Source organism: Globicephala melas, chromosome 5, assembly GCF_963455315.2.
Source record: "Globicephala melas chromosome 5, mGloMel1.2, whole genome shotgun sequence".
Classification (NCBI taxonomy): domain Eukaryota; kingdom Metazoa; phylum Chordata; class Mammalia; order Artiodactyla; family Delphinidae; genus Globicephala; species Globicephala melas.
The window spans coordinates 86,501,928-86,524,855 of NC_083318.1; the positions used below are offsets into that span (position 1 = coordinate 86,501,928).

Sequence of the window (22,928 nt, forward strand, 5' to 3'; positions counted from 1 at the left end):
ATATTTTTAGTTAAACCTCTCTTTGGCTAGATATTCAAAGTGAGGTTCAGTGATGTTCAGTGACTTGCTCAAGGTTCAGCAGCCTGTCCCAGGCTGATCTGGGATCAGCAGGCCTCCTTGTACCCATCACAGTGTTATTTCTACCTGCTAATTCTTCCCCTTATGAGGGAGCCAGGCTCTTTTTGCCTCACCTGAAATCTGATTTCAAAATGATTTTGCATTTCTGATAGTGATTCTCTACAAGATTAAAGAAGAATTGTAAATAATGTGGCCTTATTAGTATAAGCATAACTTATTATTTTCACCACTGTATCTTCATGTCTAGAATGGTACCTGACACAGGGTAGCAAGTATTCATTGAATAAGTGAGTAAATTAATAAATAAATTAACCATTTATACATAGGGTCAATTATTCTACTAACTTGCTAAGCCCCAAAGGAACTTCCACAATTTAGAAACTAAGATTTTTCATTATGTTGTGTTAATTTCTCCTTATAAAAAACTCATCATATTCATATCCATGTGTTTCTCGGTGAATCTGCTTTTATCAGTCTTCATTTCCCTTTCCTAATTAACTGGTACAAAGATAAATAACACATAATTAACAAGGAAATATGTGATTTTAAGGAGAGTAAAACTATTATTGATTAGCTCCCTATCTATTTCACAGGACCAAGTAAACATGAAGTTCTTCCTTTTTACCTGCCTTTTGGCTGTTGCTCTTGCAAAGCATGTAAGTATAATAAGATATTTATGAGTATCTATTACCTGAATATAAGAATAGTGAATCTTTTATGCAGACAACGGCAGGGGTAGGCAGCAAGGAAGTGTGACGTTTAAAACCTATAATCAAAGATGGCGTTGGCCTCACCTTACAAAAGATATCAAGGTGGACAAAAATACTTTTTATAAAGTGTTCTCCTTGTAGGGTTGGAAAGATTTTAGTCTTAGGTTAAAAGGCATACACTTTCTTCCATATCTGTTTGAATTTACTGGGGAACTATTTTCACTCCAAGAACCACTTCCTAAAAGTTAGAAACATATTAAACCATAACACGGACATCGTTCAAAGTTCGGGAGAGCGACAGGTAAAATGTAGATTCCCAAACCATCTCTCAAGCACATGTCAGAATTCCGTCATTCTTGACTACAGTACCTCAGCAGATATGATTCTTAGGAAACAAGCAGGTGTTGAAGAGTGCTAACTTTGAAAATTACTTGCCAAATAACCTAACGCAAAGTCATCCCTTAACTTCTCAAAGCATCTTATTCTTCTAGTGAGAATGTAATAATAATATTCATATCACATGATGACAAAGAAGGACTAGATTCTTCATGTGAAGTGCTTCGAATACACAGGCACACAATCTATTAACTTCCTCAGGAGTAACTCAGTTTTTCCCTTACCCTGCAGCCCGTGCTGCCAATCCCTCTCCCATACCCAGTGTCTCACTCCCTACAAATGCACTATATCATCAGGGTAACCAGAGTTCTTTGCCTCCTTTGCATTTCCATATCTCACATATCAATCTTGAAAGGTTTTTGTTATTAAGTTTACAGCCAATCCAAGAGCATAGCCAGAGTAAGAATTCTAGTTAGGCAAACAGAAAAACATAGTAATAATGCTTCAGTGATCAATCTTACACCAAGCTTCATTGTTTCTTTCTTCTGTTTATAATCTCCTAGTCTTAACTACTCTTCTCCCTTTCTCTCTAAATCAGTAATTGTCAGTATTTTCCTTAAGATTAATTAAATCTAACAATTAACATAAATGAAATAAAACAAAATGTGATGGTATTATAATATTTTAAGATTCTGTAGCACATCTGCACATACATCATATTATATTTTAAAATGTGACATGATTAATATCAAATACTGAAAAACTAAGAACCCAACACTTCCTAAAAGCAATAAATACATTAAGCTATAAAAAGGGTTCATTTGAAGTACAGAATGATTTGCTTATTAATATTAGAGCATAGAATATTACAATAATAATAAAAAAATCAACTAAACACTACACATTTCCAGAAACAAATTTCTAAAAGTCTCTTGCCATCAAAACAAGAACAATAAAAACAAAACAAAATAAAAATAGTGAGATAGCTTGGCATTTAAAATCTACCATAAAACTGAAACTTGTATTTGTTTTTGTTTCTTTTATAGGAGATGGAACATGTCTCCTCCAGTGAGGTAAGACACTTTGGTGTCAACATAAAATCCTTTCACTTAGTAAAAACATAATATGCCCTAAACTCTTGTCCTTAAAATATTTTTTCACAAGTGAGTCTAGAACTACAGTCAGAGACAATTAGAAGTGAAGCCATAAAAAAAAAGTAAATATGGAGGAGTAAAGACCAAGAAATCTACACATTCAAATCACCAAGATTAGATTTGTGCATTTTTTCTGAAGACCTCTCAATATTAATGATGTTTGTTCACAAGTCGTGATGAACATTTTGTGAGTACAATGACAGGAATCCATTCTATGTTTCTGCAATGAGGACTCAAGCTTTTCTGGAACTATGTTAAATGCTACTTTCCAAATGACTTCCTGGCCATAACAGATGCCCACAGACAACTTCAAGGTAACCTAAGCATTTTCTTGTTTTCTTGTGATGTATTTAATCTCTTTTAAAAAGACAAAACATGATAACAATAAAAAAAAAGAACATTGGAAATTGTACAGGGGAAATATTTTCTTTCTTCCCTGTGGCTGATATTTGGGAGAGATTTTGATTCAGTTATTCATAAACCAAAGCACAATGCAAAATTAGTTAGTTATCTGAAATATAATAATTATGTAGAGGGAGTGAAACTTTGGCTAACTTTGTTGTGTAATTCAGGTAAAAACTAATATGTTATCTACCCAATGGATAATGGTTGTAGATTGATATTGTATTAAGCTAGAATGAATTTAATTTAGGTAAATAAGTAATATTGTCTTTCTCTTTCTAAGGAATCTATCAACATGTCCCAGGAAGTAAGTCCTAAATTCTTAAATTAAATATATTTTAACTTTCTTTTTTTAATCAAAGTTATAAAATAAATTTATTTAGTTCGTAGAAATATAAGCAGGGAAAGAATGTGGTCCTTCATCCTAGCAAGGTACATCCTGATTACTTTAGTCTGTTAATCTTCGATTGATGAGACTGCTTTTTCTATCAAACATGGGTCACTTTCTCATTCAGCCAAAAAGATTATTATTTTTAATTATGATTGTGAAAATGGTGATGTTTTCATTGTTTTGCCAAAATGCTATGGACTAATATGAAAAGAATTCCAGGAAAAGACTTGTGAGCCATTTTTGAGCCACAATTTTAAAGCAGAATATCTTAGAAAGAATTTCTTGTTAAAAGTTCATCACCTTTACTTTTCTTCCTTAATTCTGTACCCTTTTGTTCAAAAAATTATATTTTCTTTGCTATCACTTTATGCTCAAGAATATTACCCTGGATTTCAGTAAATGCTATATCCTTTTGGTTTTGTTTTCTTTTAGGAGAACATTTGTTCCACATCCTGTGAGGTATATATTGATTTCACATCAGTAGTACAATGTGAAGTAAAATATAGTATTAGAACGACATTGAAATTAACCTGGATTTGGAAAATATATTTCAAGTCAATCAAATTTGAAAACCAAGATTATCTTTAAAGAATGAGACCAAAAGTATACCATCTTCTCTTAATTCTATGACTAATTCAAATGAAGAAAATATATCTTCCCATGAATCAACTAATACATTTAATTCCCAGATTCTATAAGGAATGAAGAACTTGTCTTTTAATGGTTTTCATTCTTGAAGTCTCAAACTTATTTTCTTCTTTTTAAAATTATTTTTCTATTGCAATATTTTCTTAAAATTGACTCAATCAATTTGTGTATCACAGAAACAATATATATTTACTTCCAAAGGCATGTTAGTTGGGTTAATGATTTATTTTTCCTAATACATAATAAAATAAGTAAGGACTATTACAATGAGAAAGAAAAGCTTATCCATGCCTTGCCTAAAATTATCTTGTGCATCCATTCATTCCCTTGACAAAGCATTTATTCAACAAGAACTATGTCCCCAACACTACCTTAGCCTCTAGGAGTACAATAATAAATATGATAGTCTCTGGAGATACAACAATAAATGCAATAAACAATGATAAATACCACTGGTTGTATGTTTATCACCAAATAGAAAATTCTATTATAATTCATACAAAACTCTTACAATGTATATTGGTGCTCTTTGACAGACATATCAGGTATCTGACTCCAGAGGAAAGTACATTTTAAATCAAGCCAGTGTCAAATCAAGAACCTATCATTCACCTTCAGTGTAGTTTTAGCCTGAAAAACCTCTCAATATTGCTTAGGGCAGTGTTTCTCAAAGCGCTACCTTTCAACTAGCAGCATCAGCATCACCTGGGCATGCTTATGCACTTTAAAATTTGAGAACCTCTTGTTTAAGCGGGGGTGAAAGAGGGAATGGTCACTAGTATAATAAAGACATGCTGTGGTAGAAATATCCAAGCAATGAGCACAGTGGGAAAAAGTGTCTGGAAAGGAAGAAGCATAGCCATGGCCCGGAGCTTTGTGTCCTGAGGCATAGCCTGAAGACTTCCTACTTAGTGTCTAGGAAGTCTGCTTTACGGTTTCTCTAAGCTTCAGGTCTGTCTCAAACGGAGAGCCAATGGCGGCCTCTCATAAATAACAATTGTGTCCTGTAGAAAGGGTTTGCAGGATTTAGTTTGTCACACACCTCACTAGTCCTACTTTGTAATATTTTTGTCACCTGTCTACACTCCCTAGGCATCTGATATTGTATGAATAACATAGAATTGATGAAAACTTTAAAATGAAACATACTTTCAGTCACATGTTATTAATTTGACATAGAGTGAGGGCTCTCAGTAATTTATTTAATCTGTAATAAATAACATAATTTCTCAGTAATAGTAGCTTGGGCCATAAATATATTTAAGTAACTGCCCCTTCTACTCTAGTACAACTTTAAGGCTAAATCATGCAAGTTAAGTTAATTCTTCTTTTCTTCCCCTAAGGAACCTGCTGAAATTCCCAGGGAGGTAAGTAATTTTCATTCAAATAAAATGGAATTCATATCACCCAGCCCTGTTTTCTTTTTGTGTATTTTTATAGCAAGTGCTTTTGTTTTCTTAACAGAAAGTTAAGGTTACTGTGGAAGATAAGCAATACCTGAAACAACTGGTAAATTTCTCGTACAAATTATAATTTCAAGTAAACCATGATAGTATTGCTGTTTCTTCTCCCAAATGTTCACACAACTCATTCCATCCCAATGAGTTATTTACCCCCAATTTATAGTAAGTAATATATTTTTTGTTACTTTAATTTCCAGCTATTATCTTATCAAACTTGTGGATTTATAGTTTAAGAAAAATGAGTGTTGAGCAATTATCTAACTGATTTTGAAGGAATTACAAACTTTAGAAAATGTGTTTCAAGTTTAAATGGTGTGAGTGAGATACCAGTGTAGTTGAGGTGTCACATTTTTGTCCACTCAACTTTTCTTTGACAACAGTGTCATAGAAAGACATCGCAAGTGTAAAGGTTTCCAAGCCATATATAGGAGGTCATGTAACCCATCCTCTGCGGATTAGAGAAGCTTGCTGTGTGCACAAGGAAAGAGCACCTGCTTTGGAGTTAGCAACTTGTATTCCAACCACAACTTCACAAATCATTACTTAACCTCTCCAAGCTACAGTTTCCTCAACTAAAAATGAAGATAGTTATATTGACCCTGAGGAATTACATTAGATGATATGTATTTCAATTATGCAAAAAATTACTTGGAGCACAGTAGTTAGGTGCATCTAAAAAGAAGGTAACAATTATTGTTATCATATCCCTACACAGAGCAGACATACCTGCTAAAACCTTTAGAACAGAAGCAGTCTTTCTTTGAATACTTAAAAATTGGGACTCCCCAGATAAGCCCTGTCTTTTTAGGAAATTCTGACTGCTAGAAAGGCCATTCTTAACTTTATCAAAATGCTTCTAGTAGCATTTTCCTTTTGTACCACTCTTTTAAGGTAATTCTGAATTCATCCAATAATTATTCCCAGGCAATTCTAAAGACCAGTTGACATTCTACATGCCCATTTATTTTCAAATCTCTATGAAATTAAAATTCTCCTGAGTGAAGATGCCACTGTGGCTTTATATTTAGTCTCTAAAAAAATCATCAGAGTCAGATCAAAGGCTCTGGAATTTACTAGAATATTTATTGAGCCTGATAGATAGATAGATAGAAGATATATAGATAGATAGACATAGCAGGCACTATGAAAACTGCTATATATTTTAACAAATATAATCCTACATGGTAAATAATGCTCAGATAAATTAAGCAATATGAGCAGGGTCATGGATTCCAATACCCAGGATTAAGGGAATTAAAGTTCAGTTCTATCTGACTCCAAAGACCAGACTTCTTACATACATGGAAAAGAAAATGACAGACACTTACCTTCTAATTCAAGAAATGTTCCTTTCATTTCTTATACATACCTTTGTTTTTTCCACATAGATATTGTTCTGGAGGCCTTAATAATCAGACAAGTTCTTTAATTTTGCAATTTATTATAAATGTAGGAACAGTTACAATAAATGTTATGTTACTAAACTATTCTTGTTAGGTAAATTTGCCACCATTTATAAATAATCTAATTCAATAAAGTTCTAAGTAACTTGGTTCTTCCAAAATCTGCTTTTGACACAAGGAGGAAATTCAGCATTGGAGTAAATATTGATAATTTTCTTTCTCTCTAGAGCAAAATAAGTCAGTTTTATCAGAAGTTCCCCCAATATATCCAGGCTCTATATCAAGGTGCAACTCTTATGAACCCATGGGTTCAAGTTAAGAGAAGTGCTGAGCCCTTTATTCCCACTGTGGTGAGTGCTGCTTTTTTGTTTGTTGTTTGCTTGTTTGTTTTTCTTTTTGTTTTTGGTGAGGGATGAGATCAGGATAAATATATGTAAAATAGCTAGAGACAAAATGTCCCAATGAGTTGTAACTGAGAAAGCAGAACAAATGCAAATAAAATCTTGTAGTTCAGAAATTAAATAGCAAACAAAAAATAGCCCAAATGTAGTAACAAATAACAATAGTAACCATAGTGACAAATAAGAAATTTAATTTGAATTGTTCTAAGTGTATGTTCCTACATCATTTTGCTTGGCTCCTCAAACAAGTCTCTAATATATGAGGGGATAGTAATCATTAATTTCATGTAACAAAAATATTGTATTGTTAAGAAAATATGAGAAAGTGAAGTAACTTGCCCAAGTTCCAAGTACTGTCTACCATTTTGTTTCATAAAACAGTCTGTCTTAAGGAACTTTTTCTCATATGAGGAATAAATAACAAAAGTTTTCCTGACCCTTTTTTTGGTTACAAAGCAGACAGCAGCTCTCTGCCAGTGAGGTAAGGCATTTTCCTACAAAGTCAATACCCTGGTAACTAGCAAGATATTATACACTACGGCTTCTCTGGTGGCGCAGCGGTTGAGAGTCTGCCTGCCGATGCAGGGGACGCGGGTTCGTGCCCCGGTCCGGGAAGATCCCACATGCCGTGGAGCAGCTGGGCCCATGAGCCATGACCGCTGAGCCTGTGTGTCCGGAGCCTGTGCTCCGCAAAGGGAGAGGCCACAACAGTGAGAGGCCCGCATACCAAAGAAAAAAAAAGATATTATACACTTATTATACACTGTACTAGACAGTCTTTGATGTAGTTTTTAAGCAATAAATCTAGATTTACATAATATAGGAAAATCGGATCTTCAGATCTCAAAGAAAAATCTGGGAAAGGCAGAACAAAAGTGTACACATCCAAGGATACAAAGATTAGATCTGTGCTAGTAGACCTTGCCAAAAATGTTAACACTACTTCTTTTTTAAATGTCACCATTAATATTGCTATCACACCAGAAGACATGGTGTAGATATTACATTTTATAAACAGAGTGGGAGGAATCCAATGTATCATTCTGAAATAAGAACTCTAATTCATCCAGATCCATACAAAGTGCTGTTATCCAAACGTCTTCCAGCATATCGCACATGATTAAATACATTTTCACGTTACACAAGAAATTGCCTAGTTTTTTTTTTTTTTTCTTTTTTTTTTTGTGGTACACGGGCCTCTCACTGTTGTGGCCTCTCCCGTTGCGGAGCACAGGCTCCGGACACGCAGGCTCAGCGGCCATGGCTCACGAGCCCAGCCGCTCCGCGGCATGTGGGATCTCCCCGGACTGGGGCACGAACCCGTGTCCCCTGCATCGGCAGGCGGACTCTCAACCTCTGCGCCTCCAGGGAAGTCCAAGAAATTGCCTAGTTTTATTCCTACTTAATAATGAATGAAAAAGTTCAGAAAAGAGAAATAATTTTACGAGTAAGATTAAATGCATCATTTCAATTTTTTTTAAGGAATCTGTCAGCTCCTCTCAGGAAGTAAGTCAAAACCACTTATATTAAATATAGTTAAGAAATTACTTTTTAGTTTGTTATGGTTATAAAGTAAGTATTACTTATTTTGCATAAATATAAGCGGGAAACAATGTGGCTATGCATTCAGTCAGATAAAATATATTTATATATTTATTGGTTCATTGATGAGATATGTCATTCATCACTCACTTAAGAAATATGTATTTAGCAAGTATTATGTCCTTACATGATCTTAGATCTTTGGGATACAACAGCGATTGAAAAAACAATAAAAATAAAATTAATTATTCTTCTTTATAAAAGAGGGGTTTTCTGCATATATTCAAGATGAAAGTATGTATAACCAATACAGTGAGAATAAAATGTTTAATTCTTTTTTAAATTTTTTTTAAGGAAAATTCAAAGAAGACTGTTGATATGGTAAGGTATTATTTCTATATGAAACTATTTAATTCATATTTTCAAAAACTAATATGAATAGTTAGGTCTATCTGAAATGTTCTGCTTTTAATAAAATAGAGTTATATTTGTAAGTTACTTAAAAATATAATTTCTCTCCACCTTTTAATGTGTTTCTCTCAATTGCCCTGAATTCTTTCAATTAATCCTTCCATGTAAGCCAGACTTTCCACATAAGTTTTATATGGTTCCACTGCCTCTTTCTTTTTTTTAATCAAACTTTTACTATTTTTTGAACTGGAAATTTTACTTTTTCTTTTTTACCTTTCATACTAATATCCTTTTTGTAATATGAGAAATATCTTTAATTCCACAAATATCAAAAATATACTGCTAAGGATTCAATCATCCTGGTCCCCAGATTTTGATTACATTTTTATTTCTCAAGGAATCTTCTAGTAGCTCATATAGTGAGGAGAATGGTACTTTTAATATAAAACAATTAGTTTATTAAGAAATACTGTACTTTTCTGCTGTTAATTATTTTAAGTAAATTAGGTATTGATAATTTTTTAACAGAGCCACATCAAAATAGCCAGTAGACATAAAGAAAAACATGTGTAAGAAATATACACAGAGTCATTTTAGAGGTCTGAAATGACGAAGATACATAGCCAAGAGTAGCTGTTTTACCCCATGCTTTTGATAATGTTCAACTGGACTCTGGTTAATTGGTAATAGTAATTTTTAAAATAAGCCAAAGCCAAATCAACATCCTGTCAATTGCCTTCACCATAGTTCTACCCTGAGTCTCTCTCACTGTTTAAAGGGTTGAATACTGGATTGGGTTATGAGTTGTGTAAATCACAGGTTCAAGAACACTTGCTGTGTTACAATGAGCCAAATGTGTAAGCACAATGGGAAAACTTCCTCGGAGAGGAAGTTTTGGAGAGCATGGATTGTGGCCCACAGTCTTGTGGCCTGAGGCACAGCCCAACATCTTCATCTTCACTGAAGGAGGAAGCATTCTTTACCCTTTCTCTCAAATTGGGGGTACCCAGGCACTAAAAAAAAGAAAACAATGATCTTCCCAGAAAGGGCATGCAGGCTCTGCCACATACCTCAACAGCCTGACTAGTTTTAGTTTTTCTCCTTTCTCTCTCTCTCTCTCTCTCTCTCCCCACCTTTGCATCTGCATATACTCCATGAGAATTTGATATTATATGAACAATATAGGTAAATGGAAAATTCAAAACATATTTTCAGTCAAATATCATATGGACACAGAGAATGCTCTGGTAATGAATATTTAAACTCATTAAATCCATAATACATTCCTATAAAGTAGTACTTTGTTTTTTGGTAACAGTGGTTTTGCCTTGAATTATTAAAATAATCAGCTCTAGTTTTCTGCTATAATGTTATAGACAAAATTACTCATGAGCTCTCTAAGTAAAGCTGATCCTCGTTTTCTTTCCCTAAGGAATCAACCGAAGTACTCACTAAGGTAAGTAATTTCCATTCAAACAAAACTAATTACATATTATCCCATATTTTCTTTTGTATTTATCGCAGTTTATTTTTATTATTAACAGAAAACTACATTGACTGAAGAAGGAAAGAATCGCCTAAAATTTCTGGTAAATTTTCCATGCAAGCCTTTGTAGCACAACCAGTCTCAGCTTGGACACTGAACTGCGATCCTCTCAAAAAATAAAAAATAAAAACAAAAAAACGCTATTTTTAATACAGTCTAATTTCTATAAAAGTCTTCCCTATACTTTGTCAAAACTATTACAAAAACATTCTCCCATTGTACTAATTGGATCATTGCCATGTATCCACCCAACCATTATTCCCCAGTTATTCTAAAAACCCATTGATTTTTCATTTTGTAAAAACAGGAAATTATCCTGAAGGCAGATGTCACTGTGTTTAATTCCAATTTTAATCTCTATAATAATCTATAGTTGGACCTATATAGATGGTTCAAACTACAACACAGAGGAGAGGGATATTTATTAATAGGTGACAGGCACTATACCAAGTGCTCTCTCTATATTAATTCATTTACTTCTACAAGGTAAGTGACACTCAGAGATTAACAATTGACTCAGTGTCACAGATTCTTCTAAGATAAATCACACATTCTATATGACTCTCAGGACAAGGGTGTTTCCACGAGACATGGAAAAGAAGCCACAATCTGAGACACTTATTTAGTAAATTAAGAAATTATCCCCTTGCCTTCTTACACACACCTTTTTTTTCTTTTCTCTTTTTTTTCTGCTTAAGCATTTTGGCATTGGGGTCTGAAATAACCAAAGAATATTCTTAATCCTACAGTTTATTTTATGAATGTAAGCATAGAGTTAATTTTATATGAATAACCTCTCCTTTGCTTAAGTCTGTTTGGTATCATTTAGAATTTATCCAAATAAATAAAGCTTTAGTTTATTTGGTTATGTCCAAGAGTGCTCTGACGCATTGGATAACGGAAAAATTATATTTTTTTCTAGGACAAAATCAACCAATATTATCAGAAATTAACCAGGTCCCAGTATCTCAAGACTATTTCTCAGTATCAGAAAACTATGAAGCCGTGGAATCACGTTAAGACAAATGTTATCCCCTATCTGGTGAGTTCTCCCTTTTATTTTTAATTTTAAAAACCGAGTTATCTTTTATAGTAAAAATAAGATAGGGAAATTAAATTCCAACAAGCTCTCAAGTAGAAGCTGAAACAAAATTAAGTAAAAATTCTAGGCTGGAAATTAAATTAATCGTATAGTACCAATATAGTTACAATAAGCAGAAATAATTATAATGATAAATTGTGTTTACATTGGATTTAAATTTCTTAAGTGTTTGCTTATAATATTTCAGTTTATTCCTACAGCAATTTTTCAAGGTGGGTCAGCATAGAGAATATGACTTCCATTTCACAAAAGTATCTGAAATTCCAAAAAGTAGCCTGACAAAGCTCTAATTAACATTTCTCCTTTATTTCATTTTTTTAAAAATGTGACTTAGGAAACTTTTTAAACAGTAGGAATAAGTGGGAGAGCAGGAAATTGCACCCAGAGAACTGACAGTTTAACATAAAAATATAGGATTGGAATCAGAAGCCCTGACATAAATAAGCTTTTGACTTTGGTCAAGTCACTTCATTTTTTCAGGATTTTTAAAATATGATTTAATTTATTAGATATACATGTAGCATTTAAAGATATCTGTCCCATGATTAGAGAAAATAAGAATTTAGCATCTGTAGTTTGAATATGAGATGCCAAAATGATGCTCTAAATATTTCCATGGGGTGGTAAATATTCTTTTTGTTTTTTATTATAAGCACATAGCTAAAATATATTATTCCTTTCTCTTTTAAAGAGATACCTTTAAGATTCTTGAATTAACTGCTTCCACTTGATTATGGTAAGTATCTTTAGGCTTATAATTTAAACAATAAAGAGGATTTTTGTGTGAAGAATGCATAATGTTAATAGAGTTTCAACTTTAATTAAGTCATACTTGGTTTATGAAATATTTTAAATTTTGCTTACACCTTTTTGATTCACAAATGTAAGTGATCTGTGTATTTGCATGCATTTTATAAATATTTTGAAAATAAATTATAGGAAAGTTTCTCTATAGCTGATAACACATTCAGCCAGAAGCAACAGCTCTGGGTGGAAATTGTCACAAGCTTAATGGTCACAGGGATGTTAACTTATCACCTTTGAGTTCAGACTCAGAATTTCAGTTTGGTGGAAGAGAGTTTTCCTACACAAGCTAGTTTAAAACAAATTCTCTGCATTATTTTCTCTGGAAAAATCACCACTGTTTTAAATACACAAAATCTACTTTTCTTAGTGTCTCTGTTTGACATTTTAACCATTGCTTTAAAGCCATGATGAAGGGCTAAGGAAACGAATAAACATCAGTGTTGCTTTTTTGTGCAGTCACCTTTTCTTTTTCTTACGTTGTCCTTGCAGTATATAGGTCATCTCCAATCTTGGAATTCTGTCCCACTCAAGTTATCTTCTTGTTCCTTTTATATGTCCTGCAATGAGACAAAGTAGGTTTCAGAGAAATGAGTAATAACAGTGGTAGTAATTTATTGAGGCCTTACAATGCTAGTCACAATTCTAAGCCCTTTGCCTATATTAAAAAATTTCATATTCACAAAAAACCAAGGAGGTGGTTAATATTATCAGCCAATTTGAGATAAGGAAACTGAGGCCCATGGAAGTTAAAAAAACTTGTTCATAATCACCCTGCAAAAGTGGAAGAGCCAAGACTCTAACACAGATTTCCAGCTCTAGGACTCCAACACACAACTACTGATGCCAAACTACACCTAAAGTCCACCTAGGGGATTTTTTGGCTTTAAGTACATTGTCACAAACATGATTTGCTTTGTCATGTCATTTTGGCTCTCCAAATGATGAAAAGGGATCAGACAACTTCAAAAAATGATTTTATGTGAGAAAAATAATAACTATTGTGAATAAGAGCTGAAATCACAGCTGTATTTTATAAATAGCAATATTTCCATTGCTATAGTTATTTATACATTTATTTTACACTTTTAAAAAGCTGATCACGTATTCTATACTGTGAGAGACATGAGGGAGACAGAAATAAGGTACCAAACTTATCCTCATTAAGCTCTATTCTAGACAAAGATACAGGAATGGCAATATGAGGTGCCAGATGCTAAATTAGAGGCATGAGAAGTAGCTGGTAGTACAAAAAGGTCGTGATGCATCAGACTTAAGTCATAAACTAAGTCTTTCAGATAATTAGAACTAGACTAAGCAAAGCAATGGCAGAGAAAAAACAAAGTCAAAAGGTATTGAATTGGCAGAAAAATTACAAAAGAAATAGAGAAACAAAAAAATGCACATAGATTTTAAAGATTTTAATAATTTTAAGCAATTTCTTAAAGTATCAACCCAAGGTCATTTTGCATAATGATTTTTTTTCCTAAAACCTAGATTTCAATTAGATAAAAGGGTCTTAAATGTAGAAAGCATTTTATGTCTAATAAACTATTTAGAAAATAAGAATAAATTTTCCTTCAAAATTGGCTAAAAATGTAAATATTTACCACTTAATGAATAAATATAAATATTACTTTTATATGCAGGATTGAAGAACCTGGCTATCAATTTTCACTCATTCATTAAATTGCTCCACAAATAGTTATTAAAACCTTACTATGGGGCTTCCCTGGTGGCTCAGTGGTTGACAGTCCACCTGCCGATGCAGGGGACACGGGTTCGTGCCCTGGTCCGGGAAGATCCCACATGTCGCGGAGTGGCTGGGCCCATGAGCCATGGCCGCTGAGCCTGCGCGTCCGGAGCCTGTGCTCCGCAACAGGAGAGGCCACAACAGTGAGAGGCCCGCGTACCGCAAAAACAAACAAACAAACAAACAAACAAAAACCTACTATGTGCTAGGTATCATGTTGGACACTAAAATATATTAACTAATAATCATTATAAATAACAACATTCTGCTAGAATAGGATGGATGGGTGTGTGTTCTGTATACAAGCATACATTGTTTCTTGAATATAAATCTAATAGATAATATAGTATTATCTTTTTCTTTTTAGGCTTGCCTGGAAAATCTATCTTCTACATTTTTTTATCTACCACTTCACTTCATACTACCAACATGTTTGGAGAGGCCCACTAATAAGACAGAAATGTTGAGGGAAAGGACGACTGTGCAGAATATTTCCTGAATTATTTATATTCTTCCTTTAGTTCATGCTGAATATACTGGGTTTGTATGGTGGTTTCATAAAACTTAGCTGATGATTATTTAAAATCCTTTCCCTACTCTTTCTGAGTTGCAGAACTACATTTCTTTTCCTCTGAAAATAAAATTTCAAGTGCATTCTTTGGTGTGTAATCATCATTTCCATTGTTCATACTGGCCCACTAGGCTATGGATGATAATATAAACAGTCCTTTAACAATCACTTTAAACCAGCTTGATTACCACCAAAATAACTGTACACTTTCTGGGTAATGCAATTTTACTTCTCATAATGGATAACCTTGAACACTACAAATTATATTCTCCAAACACAGCTAGGTTTTCAGTACTATTCAACCATTGTTTTACCAATTTTTGATTTATTTGTGCTCATAATCTGCCACAGCATTAATCCCAAATCTTCACCAGATCCCTCAATCCTCCTCTCCCGGGTCACATTGTCACACTAAAGTAGGGAGTCAGGCATTGAGAACATAAACCTTCCAAGGCCCCGCATTAATGGTATCAACAAATGGAGAAACAGGAAAAGCAATTAAGTGGATTCATGCATGGAATGTAAGGGAAAACTCTAAGGGGGTGACACGTCCAAGAAGACAAAGGGATAGGGAAAGATAAAGGAAAGTGGATTTAGGAGGAAGGGATAAAGATGAAAATTATTTGAGCTTAGAAATTTGTGTTAAGCATCTGCTTATGATGGGAAGACATTGGAGGAGTTTTCACAGGGGAGTGAAAGTTTTCACAGGGGAGTGAAGGTACATGATATGTACCTTTGGTGAAAAGATTTGAAAATTGGAGACTTTTTCTTAGACACGGTAGAATACTCCAATCCTTTAACCCTCTCATTGTATTCCATTCTGTCCAAGCCCTCTTAGGCTCGCTTCTTATTCAAGCTGAACACTGAAGTGTTTTTCAGAAGGAGGTAACATATGCCATATATTTTGAAAGGGTAAGAGGTAGAAGCTAAGATAATTTTTCTTTGCCTTCGTAGAACACTCCATCCCTTTTATCTTTGTCTTCGTAGAACACTCCATCCCTTAACACTCTTATTACATTCCATTTTCTCTATTTCTTATTCGCCTCACTTCCTTTCTTGCACAGCTCAGAATTCACCCTTGATTTTTTAAAATATCATCTTGATAACTCATGTAACTCTTTGCACCTCTGTACTTAATCCTACTGGAAAACACCCAACCAGGAACTAAATTTCTATTGCCACTCCATGCAAGGAGCTGAGCACTAAAGTAAGTTTGTTTTTTAACATTGTTGGTCACCAAAGACTACTTATCAAACTTTGTCTTGTTGGCATTAGAGTTAGCAGCCTTCTTCAACACTCCCTGGAAAAAATCTCACTGGAAAAATATTTGCCTTTCTACTTTATTGACAAGTATTTTGTCCATCAAGCCTAAACACTATCCACCTCCCTAGTATGACACTTCAATAACTTGATCTAACTCTGAACGTAACTGTGACTGTCTCCTTCAAGTCTCAAGGGATGTGGTGATCTTCCTCTAGTTCAAAGCTAACAGCTCTTTTGGTGCTTTTTAAAATTTACTCTGTGGGCTTTCCTGGTGGCGCAGTGGTTGAGAGTCCACCTGCCGATGGAGGGGACACGGCATCGTGCCCCGGTCCTGGAGGATACCACATGCCACGGAGCGGCTGGGCCCGTGAGCCATGGCCGGTGAGCCTGTGCGTCTAGAGCCTGCGCGTCCAGCGCCTGTGCTCCGAAATGGGAGAGACCACAACAGCGAGAGGCCCGCGTACCACAAAAAAAAAAAAAAATTTCCTCTGTAATCTATCCTTTTCAATGATGTTCAGTGGGGCAAAGTAATAATGATGATTATCATATCTAAAACAATTTGAACAGCTATGTGCAGGGTAATTTATATATTTGTCTCAATTATCCTTACAATTATTAATATTACTCATATTTCTTTTTTTTAGAATAGATTAATGTTTATTACATCTGCCATATTAATTTAATATAGGCCACATTTACGATCCAGTAAAGGTTTTTTATGTGTTATGTGCAGCCTTTAGTGTACATAGAAGGGTCATTAAAATTATTGTGCTCAATACATTTAAATATATATATATTTTTTAACATCTTTATTGGGGTATAATTGCTTTACAATGGTGTGTTAGTTTCTGCTTTATAACAAAGTGAATCAGTTATACATGTACATATGTTCCCATATCTCTTCCCTCTTGCATCTCCCTCCCTCCCACCCTCCCTATCCCACTCCTCCAGGTGGTCACAAAGCACCGAGCTGATCTCCCTGTGCTATGCCGCTGCTTCCCACTAGCTATCTACCTTACCTTTGGTAGTGTATATATGTCCATGCCTCTCTCTTTGTCGCAGCTCACCCTTCCCCCTCCCCATATATTCAAGTCCGTTCTCTAGTAGGTCTGTGTCTTTATTCCTGTCTTACCCCTAGGTTCTTCATGACATTTTTTTTTCTTAAATTCCATATATATGTGTTAGCATACGGTACTTGTCTTTCTCTTTCTGACTTACTTCACTCTGTATGACAGACTCTAGGTCTATCCACCTCATTACAAATAGCTCAATTTCGTTTCTTTTTATGGCTGAGTAATATTCCATTGTATATATGTGCCACATCTTCTTTATCCATTCATCTGATGATGGGCACTTAGGTTGTTTCCATCTCCAGGTTATTGTAAATAGAGCTGCAATGAACATTTTGGTATATGACTCTTTTTGAATTATGGTTTTCTCAGGGTATATGCCCAGTAGTGAGATTGCTGGGTTATATGGTAGTTCTATTTGTAGTTTTTTAAGGAACCTCCATACTGTTCTCCCACCAGCAGTGCAAGAGTGTTCCCTCTTCTCCACACCCTTTCCAGCATTTATTGTTTCTAGATTTTTTGATGATGGCCATTCTGACTGGTGTGAGATGATATCTCATTGTAGTTTTGATTTGCATTTCTCTAATGATTAATGATGTTGAGCATTCTTTCATATGTTTGTTGGCAGTCTGTATATCTTCTTTGGAGAAATGTCTATTTAGGTCTTCTGCCCATTTTTGGATTGGGTTGTTTGTTTTTTTGTTATTGAGCTACATGAGCTGCTTGTAAATTTTGGAAATTAATCCTTTGTCAGTTGCTTCATTTGCAAATATTTTCTCCCATTCTGGAGGTTGTCTTTTGGTCTTGTTTATGGTTTCCTTTGCTGTGCAAAAGCCTTTAAGTTTCATTAGGTCCCATTTGTTTATTTTTGTTTTTATTTCCATTTCTCTAGGATGTGGGTCAAAAAGGATCTTGCTGTGATTTATGTCATGGAGTGTTCTGCCTATGTTTTCCTCTAAGAGTTTGATAGTTTCTGGCCTTATATTTAGGTCTTTAATCCATTTTGAGCTTATTTTTGTGTATGGTGTTAGGGAGTGATCTAATCTCATACTTTTACATGTACCTTTTACATATACATGTCCAGTTTTCCCAGAACCACTTATTGATGAGCTGTCCTTTTTCCACTGTACATTCCTACCTCCTTTATCAAAGATAAGGTGACAATATGTGCGTGGGTTTATCTCTGGGCTTTCTATCCTGACTTCAGACTATACTACAAAGCTACAGTAATCAAGACAGTATGGTACTGGTACTCTTATATTTCTAATAGCTATTAATATTATAACTTGCAGATGAGGAAATTTTAGTAGAAGAAGAATAAGTTGTCCCTAGGGGCATCATTCTATTTGGACCTGTTGATATTTACTTCCTGGTAATTTTTCCATTGTGGAGCAAGGCTCCGGACACGCAGGCTCAGCGGTCATGGCTCACGGGCCCAACCACTCTGCGACATGTGGGATCTTCCCAGACGGGGGCACGAACCCAGTGCATCGGCAGGCGGCAGGCATCGGCATTCTCTGCATTGGCAGGCGGACTCTCAACCACTGCGCCACCAGGGAAGCCCCCTGGTAATTCTTATAACGGTCTTTATCTAGCTACTTTTTATAGGTATTTTGCAGGACTTCTTTTCTTTCTCCTGCACAAACATTGATGTTCTCTAGGGCTCTGACCTCAGCCACTTCTTTTCAAATTCAACATATTTTTTCCAAAATATGTTATCCACTTTAAACATTTTAATTGCCACATAACAATCAGCTGATAAAATCAACTCCTAATTATCTAGATAACTTCAGCTCTAAATTTCTGTCCCCCAATATTAGACAGACATACCCAATTGACTTCTGAAACTCTCTCTATATGGTTAGCTTCCCAAGTTAAAATGTAAGCAATATTAGGGGTAACGTGTAAGCAGAGCTTCACTTGAGTCCCCAGTGTTAAAACATTATCTGGTATTTGGATGAATTCCATATATTCCATATATTTCAGACCTAATATTTTATTACAATAGATTAAGCTGGAGCATAGCATTTATCATAGCTCCTAAATTTTTATGTCATAGCACATGGTGAAAACACCTTTAGGACCTGAAATGTTTCCCAGTAGGTGATACCAATCTCCCAGTGAAGCTATAAAAAGAAAATCTCAATAAAGCACCCATAGAATGGCTACTTTTAAGCAATTTTATTTCCTGGTAAGCCCTCCAAGACAAATTAATTGCAAAGTGTATCCCTAGGTAAGTAAATGAGGTGACTTCCACTTAAGGAAGTTTAGCCAGAAGCCAATTAGTTGTTGAAAGACATCTGCCAAAAAACATAATTTGGGCTTTGATGTCATTTATGTTAGGTAATGCTGACAGTAGTTAAATAGCGGGACCAGATTTTATGTGAAGGGTCTTCCTAGTCAGACTAATAAAGCCATACATTCTTTTGTCACTCTCTAGAAGAGAAGTACAAAATACATTGTATATTTTCTGAAACAACCAATTTATAATATTAATGTTCATAGGGTCAATCAAAATGAAGCTTTTATTTTGGGCCTGCATTGTGTGTGTCGCTTCTGCAAGGGTGAGCAAATGGACTTTTTAAATTACAGCAATAATATACCCATCAAGTAATTATAGACAGGGATTCGTGTTAATGGTATAAATTATTATAGTGTTGATAATGATGCAGCAGAGAGATATGTTAATGGACATGTGGTTTGCTGTGCCAAACTTTTCAAAAGAAATTTTTTAAAAATCTGAATTTAAAAAGTTGTGTAATCTGAAAATGAATAAACAGCAAGGAGAAGAAGTGAATTCAGAAATGCAGTGGGCTGGAGAAAGATAAAATTAAAGGGAACCAGAATTCCATGAAGATGATCTTCACTGGTTATGTCTTCAAATTATAGAAAACTGGATTAGGCTTCCTCTGGCAGTGAAGTCCCACTGCTGGAGGTATTTATGTAGAGTCACAAGGAATACTTGATGGAGTTAAAGTAAATGAACATAATGACTATCAGTGTATTATAAATAGATGAGCCTCTAATGTAAGAAATAGCTGATGGAAAATTCTTAATCCTAGCCAACAAGTGAGCTAAATATCCTCTTTTGGAAAAAGAGAAAATTATGACATCTACTCCATAGGATGGCTTTGAAGATTAAATATGATAATTATGTAAAGTACTTAACAGAGCACCTATGATATAGTAGGAGCTCAAATGCTACTTGATATTATTAACTATTATTATCAGATTATTGACTGATACTACTAATTATCACCCTGTGAAAATTTCAAGATATTTTCCAATCTCCTAAAATCACCTGACTTAAACTCTAATTGTTAAAATAGTAAATGATGAGTTTCCTACACTATCTTGTCATTCTTATCTCATACTCTGTTGTATAATCTGTGAGAAATTCATAAAAGATATTGAAGTTTAACTGGAAAACAACTGGACATATGTTCCTTCTGCAACTGTTAAGAGGTGGCTATGAACCACATACATACAGACAAACACAAACACAAATGCAAACAAAACCTGAAAGGTGAAAGAGAACAGCAAAACAAGATATATGAAAAAGACTGAATGATTTTTCAGATGGTAAGATTTATGTACATGTAGAAAATTACAAACCGAAATCTATCAGCCAATATAAAATTTCCTGAGACAATGGTCTATGTTAAAAAAATATAATGATGATAACAATAATAAACAACTAATTTATACTAGCGATTTATATTTCAAGAAGAAATTAACTATATTAATAATACAGTTGTACAAATTCTTCAGTAATAAAATCTGGGTACAGATGTTTTCAAATGAATAACCATAGTCAATTAATATTTTTCCTTTTGTTTTAGAAGTGTTTCTACTTCATTGATGAGGTAAAACTTTTTTTTCATCTGTGTATAAATGTATTTGTTTTTACCTTAAAGTATATTTTACATTTTAAAACTCTCTGATTTTTTACAAGGCAATTTTGTGACAACTATTGCTGTTAAAATATTAATGCTATTAATCTCTTCTTATTTGATAGAAAAATATTTGTGGAGTATAAATATATTTGTGTTAAACATATTTACTGTAAGGTCTTTATTTCTTTTAAATGAGCAGAAGCATTAAGTAAGTGTACTCCCTTTAGAGTGTGATAAAATTTTTGCTATACCCAGGTTTCCTCCTCATGCCTCTATGAAATTTTATGACAATGCTGTACTAAGTTTACTTCAGCAAACTAAGAGATTAATCTGGGAAGGCTTTGCCTGTATTAAAGATTAGAGCAGAAGAAAGCATGACCTAGGAATTACCAGCAGGAGGAGTATGTCCCAAAATGCTAAATGACTTCTGTGCGGCAAATACTCATAAATTATCATGACGCAGGACACTAAAACATTCATCACTTGACATATATTAGAATTTTTTTAGTTCTTTGTCATTTTTGCCTCAATTCTGATGACAGGAGCATGCTAAGAAAATGATACTGGTATCTATCCACAAGGATGCAGTAGATAAACATGACAATCTAGCAAGGAAAGGCCAAGAGATATGATCTGGATGTGTGCAGTTTGAACCAAATACCATTAGATACATGGAGAAGAAGTAGAAAGGTTTTGAAAATAATTTTTTAAATGAAAACAATGAGATACTACTTTGAATTTCTTATAAAAGTTAAGACTTTAATCATAAGAATCTAGGGCTCTCTGGTCACAGTATGAATCATTGACATTTGTCTCTGTGAACACTCTGGAACATCTATCACTTGTGTATTATGCATCATACCTTCAGGTGACAATATGATCCAGGAGCAAATATTTTATCTCAGTAATTCAGGAAACCAACCTAAAATTGGAAAGAATATGATACACAATATTAAATTTTAATGAAGAAGCTTGATAGCTGGGAAACAGTAACCCAAACACAAGCAAAGAAACCTTGTCTGTTCTTTCCAATACCTAAGATCTAGCATGTGGACAGCACAGAGGAGGCACTCTTTTTCTTTTTTTAATTCTTGAAAATCTATCAAGAAAAACAAAATATCCCAAAGCTACTGAGGAAAAATCTATATTCATTGAGAAGTTATATTGCAAAGCCTTGTTTAGTCCCTAGGGATTTTGTGATAAACCTAAATGATGATCTAATGTAAATATCTGGTGTAAATAAGTCACTAGCCAAAGAATTAATCAAAACACTTGGTTCCCTGTACCTAAGTATTTGTAAACAGTTATGAACAAGAAAATTTAAAGAGAGTGTAGAAACACTGGAACCAGTAGGACATTAAAATCAGTCATTGCCGATCTACTTTGTAATAAGGTATTTAGAATAACAGGACTGGGTCTACACAGTCATAGGTAAGCAAGGTAAACAACTATATTGCTTAAGAAAGAAAATTCTACATTACTCACAGAGTTTTGGCAGTTATAGTCACTCTGAATGCCAGTAGAGATCTAAAGAAAGATTTTTTTCAGGGGTCTGAAACTTAAAACCAACTTTGTTTTCTTTGTTGTTTTAGAATTTTGTCTCATCCAGTGGAGAGGTAAAATATATCTATATTTGTTTATATTTTAAGAAATATAAATATATTTTAAGAAATATATTTTATATTATTAATTTTCTTTTTAAAATAGCATTTTCTGTCTAATAACATTAAATAATTCAGTATTATTAAGTTTTTCCATGAAAAGCTAAATAATTTCATAACATGTTATCTTTTCTTGCTGTGATGGTCTCATTTAAAAATGCATCTATAAGGATGAGCATATTTATATTCACACATATTGTAATTTTTTATTCATATTGATATCCTGCCCAATTTCACTGCCACTTCATTAGGTAAATACTTTTAAATGAAAATTATATAAATAAAGTTTTATATCATAGAAATGTATTGCTGATTAAAAAAAG

General features: G+C 34.0%; 1 protein-coding gene across 1 annotated transcript in view; it reads left to right on the plus strand.

Annotated features, from left to right (window-relative positions):
* Window positions 1-683: 683 nt before the first annotated feature.
* Window positions 684-22,928, plus strand: part of PRR27 (proline rich 27) — a 28,026-nt gene continuing 5,781 nt past the window's right edge. Inside the window, exons 1-12 of the mRNA XM_030880723.2 lie at window positions 684-734; window positions 2,171-2,197; window positions 2,964-2,987; window positions 3,071-3,112; window positions 3,504-3,530; window positions 5,063-5,086; window positions 5,184-5,228; window positions 6,813-6,935; window positions 8,883-8,909; window positions 10,372-10,395; window positions 10,484-10,528; window positions 11,408-11,527. Coding sequence (XP_030736583.2) covers window positions 684-734; window positions 2,171-2,197; window positions 2,964-2,987; window positions 3,071-3,112; window positions 3,504-3,530; window positions 5,063-5,086; window positions 5,184-5,228; window positions 6,813-6,935; window positions 8,883-8,909; window positions 10,372-10,395; window positions 10,484-10,528; window positions 11,408-11,527 — 579 coding nt within the window. The remainder of the gene's footprint in view (window positions 735-2,170; window positions 2,198-2,963; window positions 2,988-3,070; window positions 3,113-3,503; window positions 3,531-5,062; window positions 5,087-5,183; window positions 5,229-6,812; window positions 6,936-8,882; window positions 8,910-10,371; window positions 10,396-10,483; window positions 10,529-11,407; window positions 11,528-22,928) is intronic.